This window comes from Adiantum capillus-veneris, chromosome 18 (assembly GCF_014529385.1).
Source record: "Adiantum capillus-veneris isolate H3 chromosome 18, ASM1452938v2, whole genome shotgun sequence".
NCBI classification, from domain to species: Eukaryota; Viridiplantae; Streptophyta; class Polypodiopsida; order Polypodiales; family Pteridaceae; genus Adiantum; species Adiantum capillus-veneris.
Window position 1 is genome coordinate 78509774 of NC_140948.1, and position 12689 is coordinate 78522462.

Consider the following 12689-nt stretch of genomic DNA (forward strand, 5'->3'; position numbering starts at 1 on the left):
AGCTGTGGGTACTATGTCAAATGCTTTGTGGAAGTCCACAAAGCTACAATAGATCCATCTCCCATGGGATCTGCCCTCCTCAATGATGGCCCTGAGTGTCGAGATATGGTCAAGAGTAGAAAAACCTCTCCTGAACATTGCTTGCCTAGCTGCACGCATTTCCTCCCTCTCTGCCCATCTACTCAGTTGCTGCTCTAGAATGGATGCGTACAACTGCGCCAATGTGTGTCCAGTCATGATAGTGCGATAAATCCTAGGCTCCATAGGGTCTCTTGACTTGAAGATAGGTACAATCGTAGATAGGCTCCAAGTATCAGGCAAGCCCTCACACATGGCACTGTTAAACATAACTGCTAGAAGCTCTGCTAGTAGATCTCTGGCATTCATGAAATGCTCACCCACTAAGCTATCATGATCATATGCTCTCCTAGTCCTCATCCTGTCAATGGCCTTCTTCACCATCTCAGCGGTGAGAAAAGCACATGTATGTGGGCATGGATCGGGGGGGTCGGGAAGAGGCGGCTGTCTAGGAACTGTGTACAAAGATGATGCATATTGACCCTAGGTCTCTGTAGAGGTAATGGCCACCATGCCTCACCCGAGCCCTGATGCAAGAATAGCTGGTATAGATCCTGCTCTAGTCGAGCCAAAAATGCCCTCTTCTTCCGCCGCACTAGGCGTCGGCAGACAATTTGTAACTGTCTATGAGTGATGTCCCCCAAAAGCATCTCCCTCTGAAGTCTGGCAGCATACCTCATCATACAAGCTGTTCTGAGGCATGCTCCCTGAACGATGTCTTTGCTCAGGCTGGGTGTGTGGGTATGCCTCTGCTGCTGCATCATGTAATGTTTGTGTCAGTATAGTAGTAAGTTCCTCCAGAGGTTGCCTTGGCTCGTCTGTGCATCGGCGTCTGTAGATCCCGTCTATGTATACAGAATCCGTCTTCCGCGTGAAGGTGTAGCGAGTAGGGGCTGCTGCCCATGGCATGTGTGCTACACTAAACTGGAAAGAGATGGTCAACGTCACAAGAGCATGATCCACTGCCACCCCAACAGGTTTGGGCCCAACTGTGAAATCCTGGACACTAGAGATGAGACTCCGGTGTGCCATGACATAATCCACTTTGCTGGCTCCATGTCTGTATGGAAAGCATGTGAAACCTCCGGCAGCAAAAAATCTTTGTAGGCCATTCAAGAGGGGCAATCCATGTGCAGTCCCCATGTTTATCAAGTGTCGTCCATACTTGGTATGTTCCCCATCTTGTGATAGTTTGGATAGGCCTGTCTCTGCAACATCCAGCTCTCTCAGCATCTTCTCTAAAGTATCATAAAATACTGTGTGATGGGCAATCCTAGCATTGAAATCCCCTAGAATGATAATGTCACCATCTCTAGAGAACTCCCATATGTCATCATCCAAAATAGAGAAGGGGAACTATCCTATGGGAGGTGCATATACTGACGTAGTCGGGGAAAAGTAGCAAATAGCAATGTAAGATATCTGTCTGTCTCTTATATCTAGCTTGCTCATCCTTGCGGGCTATATGTATCAATGGCTGCAACTCCTCCCTCAATAACATTGCCACTCCTCCTCAGCCCCGCCCTCTGCACTCTGATCGTGTCTCCTGTCTATAGGTTGTCTTCCATCTGTATCCACTAATGTGAGGCATAGATTGCCCAGGGCCTGATGTGTCTCAGAGTAGAAGATAATGTCTCTCCCGGTAAAACTCTTCTCAAAAGCACCCACATCAAGGTGCATAGATCCATTACAATTCTAGGTAGCAACTTTGAGTGTGGTCTTATAGGCCTCACATAGTCATGTGGAGCGTGGCTCCAATATCACCACTCTTCCATCTGGGTAAAAAGCAATCATATTTTTTTCCTTGCCGCTCTAATCTCTGGCATCACCTCTTGCATATGGGCGATCTGTGAGAGGGTAATGTCGTCCCCGAGGAAGATACCCGGTGCCCTTTCTTTCGAGGTTTTCCCCTTGCTCCCATTTTTCTTGTTGCCCACTCTCCAAGCTCTTTGAGTGCATCGGCTCATGAACCCCCATCAAAGCCATGAGTTCTTTTACATCTTTGTCTACATTAGCTTTGTCTATAAGGCCGCAAATTCTGACATGTAGAGAGCGTACATGTCTTCTTTGCTCCTCCTCTGGTGTCAGGTTGATAATTGTGGGTCTGGACGTTGTTTCCTTGCTTTTCCCTTTCTTGGCAACCTCAATCCATTTCTTAGCTTCATCTGCTTGTTGTTGAGTTTTTGTAATAACGTCCACCCAAGAAGTCGTCCCCCTCTTTGATGGCTCGCACTTGTTCTTTGATTGTGTTGAGTTCTTCTATTACAAAGGGTTGCAATTGTCCCTCTTCAAGTGTGTTTCGTGATCGTGCCTTAACGAGCTCCTTCTTGAGTGACGCAATCTCTTCGTCTTTGGCAGTCACACGATCTCCCATTGCAATGATCTTACTTTCTTGGGCCAAAACGCGATCTTCGAGTTTTTTTATTGTCCCAAATAGGTTGCGGTTGATCTTCTTAATGATTTCGGTCATTTCTTCTTTACACTTTTGAACTGCGTCTTCTAAGTGGCTGGGCTTATCATTCAGCTTCCTCATGGTTTGGTCGCTACCAAAACTGAGAGGAATTTTGCGGCGGAGGGAGACCACATTACATGCACAAGTGCTTCCACATTATGCATACATGTTCTCCCACATTAAGCATACATGGCGTACATTTTCTACAATTTTTGCAAATTACAACAAAATGCCCGCTTTTTGCAGTTTCTGAGAAAAAGGCTGAAATTTGAATTTTCTGCAATTTCTTGCAATTTTTTTGATATGTGCTGATTTCTGCCTGTTGAAGCCAAAAGTCTTCTTATGTACCTACGCGGGGGGGGGGGGGGGGGGTGGGGGAGCGCGAGGGAGACGGGGCTGGGCACGAGGTAGGAGAATGAAATGAAATGATATATTAACGTCTTCAAAAGGCCAAAATGACCTTTGAGACCAAGCTGTTACAACATAGTGAATCTGATACCATGTCCGGAATCAAGAAGAAGAAGAATTGAAACAAAAATACAACTACTACAAGTTGGGACTGTATGGATGTGCCAGCTACTACAAAAGGTGCCCAATACAATGTGTAGTACAATCAAAGAGAGGGGGGGGGGGGATATGGTAGAGATCCATCCTCATCTGCACTCTTGAGGTCGAGAAAGTATGACACGAATCCTTTGCTGTAGTCTCCGTCAATATTGTGTAGCTCCTCTCCTCAATCGCCGTTGTCTAGATCTCCCTAGCTCCAATGCTCGATCTATGAGAGTGCCAGTAGTGGAAGTATGAGTATGGGCAGAGCTCTGCAATGGTGGCTGCTCCTCTGGCTGTCCAATATCTAGTATGAAGAAATTTGTAATTTGTCTCTGGGACTCTCTCTCCAGCTCTCCTGAGTTAAGTGTCTATGCCTGTGTAACTTAAGTAGATACAGTCCAAGACATCTCTGATCCTCATAACTCGTGACCCTAGATAGAGGCCCAAAACCCTATTGAATAGACAATGAAAACGGCCTCGTATCTCATAGTACACTGTGCAATGACATATGTAATGTAACTCTGTCTCTGGCTCTAGATGACATAAGCGGCAAATCCTGCTATCTTCTGGTATCCCTCTGAATCTGTCAGTCTCAATCTCGAGTTGATGTGAGGATGTGCGTATCTGGCCAATGGCACAACACAAACCATGAGAGAGATGTGTGTCCATATAGCTAGGTCGAATCACAAACCCATCCCCTGTGAGGTGGAGAAGATGCTCTCTATAGAAAGCCACCTTCGTGCCTAACTCCTGTACCGGCTCTATCCATGTCCTCGTCCTGTGCAGCTGGATCAGATCTTGACGAATGAGTCTATTAATCTCTGCCCGTGTCAGAGACATTAGGGGTGCCTGTAGGGAGTAATTAAAAGGAGGCAGCCTATCCATGTGTCTGAAACCATGATGTCATTTGTGCAGAGCAGCATGATCTATTCCCCTGTAGAGCTAACTGTCTGGAGGACTCTAGGGCCAACCTGACATATCTATCTCTAGTAGTATCCCATAGGCTGTGTACAAAGGAGATGGATCTGGTAAGCGGCTCAATCTCCATAGGGGAGGCAGCTAACTCAGCTCCAATGATATCATGCGGTACGGAGGCCTCGGCTCTAATCAGCCGAGAGATTATAGATATCAAGGGCGTCTCCATACGTCTCCAACCATCTTGGCCTACAGAAGGTCCCCAAACATGCACCCCATAGTAGAGGCAACCAAAGTATCAGAGAGCCATAAACTTCTCCTAGGTTCTTGGAATTGAACCTGGAGAGAGAGAGAGAGAGAGAGAGAGAGAGAGAGAGAGAGAGAGAGAGAGAGAGAGAGAGGAAGCTTGTATTGCTCGTGAAAAGTGTGCTCCACCGTGAACACCTGACTACCACAGACTAGTGAATGCCTGGCATCGTCCTCTGACCTTGCTGCTCTGGATGCTGTCATATTGTCTTCTGGGTGTGTGTTTCAGCTCACTCCAGAAAGCTCGCACGGAGCAGTCCTTGTGAACCAGAGGTCAATGCTGCTGATCAGCTCCCATAGGATGTCGCTTTCCCATATCCAAGTGGCTGTCGAGAGGTCGGGCATAGAGCACTCCAGAGGGAGAGATTCTCGTCTAAGAATGACATCAACAATTAGCTTCCTACCGCTGTGCTCCACAAATATCTTCTTATTGTGCACGTCTATTAGGGCCCTAATGTTATGACACGAAGGAGCACCAGGTGAGCATCACATATTATTAAGAGGGCAATTGTAGGTATTATCCACACAGCTTCATTGCAATTCCTGTTTTTTTTCAGATGAAATTAAGAGGTGTCGTATATCGACATAGTAGGTTTGGAGCCAAGATGTGGCGTGTCATGTGTATTGTTGTTGCATGAATTTTCATGAGTACTCATTCAAGCTGCCTGTTAAAGTAGAAGTTATTTTTATTGAGGAGATATGACTTCAGACATAAACATTTGGGTACATGTATCTGAACAACATGGTTATTGCTAAAATGTCCAGGGAGACGATGCAATGAAATCTTCTTTTGCAACACGGCTTAGCGGATCCGCAGATATGTATCATGTATACAACATTACCTATGTTTCCATTGGAATCATTTTGTAAATTACTGTTTTTTTTTTTTAACGTTATCCATGTTTTGATTTGCACTCCTATCAGTTGTATATGAGTCTTCGTTCAGGTTGCAGCTGATTATGTGCTTGTGCAGGTCAACAACCGGAAACCCTTCCATAGCATAAATTTTGTAATAGCTCACGATGGATTCTCTCTCTATGATCTTGTGGCCTACAATCAAAAGGTAACCCTTGCTTCAGAGAAGTCCCTTGTACATGAAGACTTTACGATGGAATATTTTTCCTATTTCCTGTTTTAGTGGGTGGTGTCAGAGGACTGTAAGCCACCCCATTGTTTGATGTGATTTAAGTTTTCAGCTGAATTTATGAATGGTTGAATCCTAAACTGGATTACTCTGTCTCCCCAATGAGAGAAAAGGATTTGTTCCCCTTGTTCTGCTAGGCAAGTGATGATTAATATAATAATTTTTCCTAATCTTTGCAGCACAATAAGGACAATGGTGAAGGAGGAAACGATGGGTGCAATGATAACTTTAGCTGGAACTGTGGGATGGAAGGTATTGGACTCTTTCATTTCCTCACAATGGAAATATATCAACATGAGTTGCTCTTATAAATCTGATAGGAAATATCAATTTACTAAATTAATAGGTGAAACCAGTGACCCGCATGTCTTGTCTCTACGCTCACGCCAAATGAAGAACTTTCATGTGGCCCTAATGCTATCATTGGTAATATTCTCTTAGATTACTTTGATACCTCTATATCTAAGAGTTTAAAATAGTATTACCAATTAAATATATCAAGACCATTTTTTGCGTTGCAGGGGACCCCAATGTTTCTTATGGGCGATGAGTATGCTCATACACGATATGGAAATAACAACAGCTATGGCCATGATACCAAGCTAAATCATTTTCAATGGGACAAGGTATAATTTGCCTAGAAGTCTATTGGGATTGTTCCTAGACATAACAATTCTCTCTCTCTCTCTCTCTCTCTCTCTCTCTCTCTCGTTGGATAGATCTTTAAGGTCTCTTGGGATAGTTTCCTACGACGTTAAAATACTCTTCTTCTTTTTCTTCTTCTTCTTCCCCTCTCTCTCTCTCTCTCTCTCTCTCTCTCTCTCTCTCTCTTAAGGTTTCGTTGATGCGCAGCAGCAGAGCACGTCAGTCAACGGAAGCACTAAGGTCTCAGGGCAGCAGCGCGAGGCTGAAGGTCTGTGGCGTGAGGGAAGCTCTCTCCGTGAGCAGGTCTCAGGGCAGCGAGCTGGCCCTCTCTCTCTCTCTCTCTCTCTCTCTCTCTCTCTCTCTCTCTCTCTGTGCAGCAACGCGCACAGTGGGAGCAGTAACGCGCAGGTTTGGGTCTCTCTCTCTCTAGCACGAGGCTGAAGGCCTGTGGCAGATAGCGAGCAGGTCGTGCAGGAAACAAAGGGGGCAAGCTCGTGCAGCAAACAAGAGGGTAAGGAGGCACTCTCTCTCTCGCAGCCACTTCAGCCACCCGCCTGAAATTGCTGGGAACTGTGGCGCGCTGCCTTATTCTATTGAACTGCAGCCATATAGCAGTTCGTACCTGCCCGCCATCACCCAAGAGGCATCAGCAGTCCTTCACGTGCGCCAAAGAGGGAGAGAGAGCAGTGTCACGTAGGACAGCAGCGCGCAGGACAGCTCGTCCTTTCCTTCTACGCGTAGAAGGACTTCCTACGCGTAGCAAGTCCCCGGCACCACTCCTTCATCTACGCGTAGAGAGACCCCCATCTCTTACGTTAAAGTTTAAAGGTCTTTAAGCTTTGAAATAAACTTTTAAAGTTTAAAGGTTTTTAAGCTCTAAAATAAACTTTTAAGTTTGCCTTATTCTCAGTCCCTCACCCTAGTACTCTACCCCACATTTGTGGCTCGGGTTCGATGGCTCCGCCTATCGGAGGGGAAGGGCCAGGTGTAGATAGCTACACCACCCCAAAAAAAACCGACGGCTACTTTCAAACGGAGAAACAGAGATACTGTACTATCACCAGGATCCTTACGAGTTGGGAAAACCTCCAGGATACATGATGAGCTACTAATGGAGAAGGTCCAGGTGATGCTCAAATCAAAGCTAAACTATATGAGAGATGACATCAGGAAGGAAATGCACGCGAATGCTGAGAGCTACAGGAACTCCATGTATGGAGACATGATGAGAGAACTAAGGAGAGAGATCTGGGGGATACAGAATGAGGAAATTCAGATCGTGAAAACGGAATTACGAAACCTAATCAAGGCCGAAGTAAATGTAACAGAATGCGTTATGCAAAAGAAACTCGATGAGGCAGTAGCAAGTTTTGAAGCATGGAGAACAAATATGGAAAAGCACATGGGGGAAAAAGATGCAATAATCGAGGAGCTAAAAGGAGAACTTGCGGCTTGCAAATCTGCAACTAAGGAGAAGGGAGACGACCAACCTTCGGTATTGAAGGAGCTCGAGGACATGAAGGATCAGATGAAAGCTCTACGGGAAGGAGATGAACAGCAATCGAAAGCGGCATCTTCATGGGCAGAACGTCTTGTTAAGACACAAGAAAAGGTTGATGAAGCAGAGAAATGGATTGAGGATGCGAAGAAAGGGAAGGCCCATATGCCGGAGACCACACCCACCTCCACCATTATTAATATGACCATTGAGGAAGAGGAGAAAAGGAAGAATCGGGCTTTGCATGTGCGGGTCACAGGAGTCAAAGACAAAGAGAATGTAGATGAAGAAGTGAGCGAACTGCTACAACGCATGGGCATCACAGAGCCTACTCACACAAGTGCATGGAGAGTGGGCAAGAAAGGAATCGACGAGAAGGGAAACGTAAAGGATAGGGCACTTATTCTCCGCTTCCTGAATATAGAAATAAGGAAAGAATTTTTAAAGAAGAGGCCAACTCTTAAGAAAACCGGTATTTTCCTGGGAGATGACCTTACATTGGCACAAGTGGCACACATGCAAGAGTTGATGCCAGAGATCAGGGCAGCAAGAGAAAAGGGGAAAATCGCCTTTTATAGAGGAGGGAAAGTAGTGGTTCTGGAAAAGCGCTCATCATGACGGTGTGAGACCTATGGGGCGACGCTCCGGATAGCGGCGTGGAATTGTAATGGATCATATAGGCTAGATGTAGGTGCCTTTGAAGACAGTTTTAGGGACAGAGACATAGTTTTCTACTCAGAGACACACCAAATACCGAGACAGCTTATGCCACATGTGAAGGGGTATTTATGGGAAACAACTGGTCAACCAGACAAGAGATCTCTGCGAGGTAGCCGGGGTTCAGGAGGAGTAGCAGTCTTATTTAAAGAGGAGCTGAAACCACTACTACAGATTATCAGGAAGGATGAACAAGCAAGGTATATGTGGGTGAGAATGAGAGCCGAGACAGGTAGATTTCTATATATCGCTATATGCTACTTCCCTCCAAGTACTTCAGTCTACTCCTCACCTAAAGGACAATCCCCTTTCTCTATATTGAATAATGACATGGGAGTTCTCTAGAGATGGAGACATCGTTCTCTTAGGAGACTTTAATGCCAGAACGGCCAACTCTCAAGAAGTATTCTATGATGCTTCTGAAGAAATGCTCAAAGAAGTGGATTTATCACAGGAGGGGCTTACTAGAAACTCACAGGATAAAGAACACACTGAATATGGGAGACATCTCATGGAAATGGCAACTACACATGGTTTGGCCATACTTAATGGTCTAGAGAATTTCCCTTTATCCGGGGGATTCACATGCTTCCCGCACAGGCATGGGGCCAGTACAGTGGATTATGTCATGACTTCACCAAGCTTTATTTCTAGTATCGAGCACTTTAAGGTGGGACCCAGACCGGTTGGGATTGCAGTGGATCATGCTCTCTTGACCTTATCAATCTCCTTCCAATACAATGCCTCTCAAGTACAAAGGAAGAAAACACACACAAGATATACTTTCACGCCAAAGACTGATTCAGTCTATGTGGAAAAGATCCATAATAGGATGTGGGCAGCCGAGCCAGTATATACTGTAGAGGAGATTACTTCTCAGCTAACAGAGATACTACATGGAGCAGCACAAGAGGCATACCTACATACTCACCCTGATCAGAAGAGAGGATCTGGGAACATGCCTCAAAACAGTTGGTATGACGAGGAATGCAGAGAGACGAGAACCCAGGTCCAGAAAGAGCTTACACTTGGGATCATCACATATAAGCAGTCTCGGATTGCTCTTCGGCGTATAGTACGTCGCAAGAAAAGGGCATTTTTAGCCAAACTGGAGAAGGATTTATATCAGCTCTTCTTGAGTTAGGACTCACATGAGGCCTGGCGTTTATTTCACGAGCACTCATCGCCTCCGACAATTACTTATCCTGAGATTTGGGGTCAATATGTAACATCATTATATACGGTATCTGGACAGCCTCCATTACCAAATCTGCTAGAGCCATGCCCTGCTACTAGTACTTTCTTTACTACGAAAATGGTGGAAAAAGCCATTGATAAGATGAAGACAAGAAGATCATATGATCATGAGGGTTTAGTAGCAGAACATCTGATCCATGCAAGGGATCTACTTTCAGAAGTCCTTGCTCGTCTGTTTAATCGGGTCATGTGTGAAGGATTACCTGAATCTTGGAAATTATCTACTATCGTACCTATTTTCAAGTCAGGAGATCCTATGATACCCGGGAACTACCGTACCATTATGGTGGGTCACACATTGACCCGACTGTACGCATCCATTCTGGAACAAAAACTGAGTAGATGGGCAGAGAATGAGGGCATAAGGGCAACAGGACAAGCTGGATTCAGGAGAGGTTATTCCACTTTAGATCATATTCTTACGCTCAGAGCCATTATTGAGGAAGGAAGAGCAAGTGGGAGAAGGATGTATTGTTGCTTTGTGGATTTTCGGAAAGCTTTTGATACAATACCAAGGGCCAGATTGATGCGCAGAATGCAAGAGTTAGGGGTCCCCAAAGAGATTATCTCGGGGATCATGGCCTTATACGGGTCAGTAACTGGTTATGTACGTACTCCAGAAGGGGATTCCGACATTGTTCATTCCACCGTTGGAGTAAAGCAGGGATGCCCACTGTCCCCTACTTTATTTGGTATGTATATAGATGAGGTATCAGATTACATTGATAGAGAGGGTGACAGAGGTGCCCCACTTGCAGGGTCATGGATCCCTTTGTTGTTGTATGCAGATGATATTGTATGGATAGCAGAATCACCAGATGGAATGCAGAGGTAGTTAGATGCATTACATAAATTCGCGGAGGACAGCGGACTGTCGGTAAATTTGGGTAAAACCAAAGTTATGGTGTTTAACACCACACCGCAGTGGGTTAGGAGATCGGCACCTACATTTGCATATGGCCAGGATACAGTAGAGTACACAGATGCATACACATACCTTGGTGTGGTATTTACAGGACCGAAGTTTACTCTTAAGAAAGCAGCAGATGCTAGATTGTCCAGATCCTCTGCGGCCTTGGGAGGGTTGGAGAGGATGTGTTCACAAGTGCAGTTTCAGGAACCACGAACAAAACTTTGGCTCTTTGATACTGTGGTGACTTCGGCTATGCTTTATGGGGTCCAGATTTGGAGACCATCTGTGGATCAGGATAATTGGAAGTCAATGGAGAGACCTTTGGTATCTATGATTTTCCGAATGATTAGAGCCAAGGCCTCCGTACCACACGCCATTATCCGAGCGGAACTAGCTACCCCTCCGATAGAGATTGAAGCTCTTACTAGATCAGTGTCCTTTATACATGGTTTATGGGATACAAATAATTGCCGATATACTAGATTGGCCCTCGAATCCTCTCGACAATTAGCAATGAAAGGAGATACATCATGCTGGTATGCGCAACTGTCCTCGTGGTTTTAGAGACACGGGTTCAGTATGGAAAGATTACCCCCCTTCCATTACTCTCTTGAGGCTCCATCACTGGCAATCACACGAGCGGAGATTAATAAAATCATCCACCAGGATCTTATACACTTGGACACTAAGAGGACATGGGTAGACCCTACACAAGAATTGGGCACGAAGATGGCCGACTACAAAGAAAACTTCCTACAGCTATCTGAATTGGGCACGAAGATGGCCGACTACAAAGAAAACTTCCTACAGCTATCTGAAGATGGTTTTGTGATTCGCCCGAGCTACATGGATACCCACCTGTCTCATTTTGGCAGATTTAGGGGAATCCCACCTGAGAGCAGAATTTGCAAGTTATGCGGAATGGAGTCGGAGACAGAATTACACTACTTATGCCATTGCACCGTATACTATGAGATACGTGGGCGTTTCCATTGCCTATTTAAAGAAGGCTTTGGACCTCTAGAGAGAGTCATGCAATACCAAGAGCAAAGGTGCTTAGGCCTGTACCTACTGGAACTACATCGGCACAGGGATAATCTAATGAGAAGACAAAGAGCACTACAGCCTCAGAGGCAGATCACAGATTTCTTCGGATCGAGAGAAGCAGGAATGGAAGGAGAAGCAAGAGGCCAGCAGCAAGCACAAAGGAGTACCCACATTCATACCAAAGGCACCCTCATTGACAGGGCGATTGAGCTTAGGAAATCGAGACTACCACGACCGAGATGCAGAAGCACACTTCATCGGAGGAGATTACAACAAAGGATTAGAAGTATTCTAGCCAGACACCAAGAATGCTCCTAAGAAGTTTATCTAATATTTTGTATTTAGTTCTTCACATTTATTTTCACACTTTTCAGACATTGTAACAGATTCACCACTTTTGTATCAGTTTGGTCTCATAGGTCACTCTGGCCTTTTGAAGACGTTAATATAACATTTCATTTCATTTCATTTCTCTCTCTCTCTCTCTCTCTCTCTCTCTCTCTCTCTCTCTCTCTCTCTCTCTCTCTCTCTCTCTCTCTCTTCATCGGATAGATCTTTAAGGTCTCTTGGGATAGTTTCCTACGACATTAAAATACTCTTCTTCTTCTTCTTCTTCTTCTTCTTCTGTGTGTGTGTCTCTGTGTATGTGTGTGTGTGTGCGTGCGCGCGTGCACGCGCGCGCGCACGCACGCACACACACACACACACACACACTACATGCATATCTATCTGTGCACGCGCGTGTGCAAAAGTAGTGCATATGAGACTATCAGAGATAGATATGCATGTAGTGGCACCGGAGGGTGGTAGACAGTCTCAGCTTATAGACTTCTTCCATAGGACCACGACCCTAGTGCATAGTTACCCGGAAGGCGGAACGCGAATGGCAACGGGATCCCCGCGGAACGGGGGAACGGCTAGGGGTCCGGAACGGGAACGTCGCGGAACGGGAGGTATAAAAAACACCCAAATAGTGCAATTTTTAGCTCCTTGTGTTAAAATACAAGGAGTATTAGAGTGCTTTGACTCTAATACTCACAAAAAACTCGTTTTGAAGACCATTCAACCTTGCTATGACTAGATGATGAGAGAGAGAGAGAGAGAGAGAGAGAGAGAGAGAGAGAGAGAGAGAGAGAGAGAGAGAGAGAGAGAGAGAGAGATTTGAGAG

At 45.4% G+C, this 12689-nt stretch overlaps 1 protein-coding gene across 1 annotated transcript in view; it reads left to right on the plus strand.

Annotated features, from left to right (window-relative positions):
* The window catches only part of LOC147435922 (isoamylase 3, chloroplastic-like), a 205298-nt gene that overhangs the window by 161798 nt on the left and 30811 nt on the right, over window positions 1–12689 (plus strand). The window contains exons 16-20 of the mRNA XM_086488826.1: window positions 5066–5128; window positions 5274–5363; window positions 5624–5696; window positions 5791–5870; window positions 5966–6070. Coding sequence (XP_086344952.1) covers window positions 5066–5128; window positions 5274–5363; window positions 5624–5696; window positions 5791–5870; window positions 5966–6070 — 411 coding nt within the window. The remainder of the gene's footprint in view (window positions 1–5065; window positions 5129–5273; window positions 5364–5623; window positions 5697–5790; window positions 5871–5965; window positions 6071–12689) is intronic.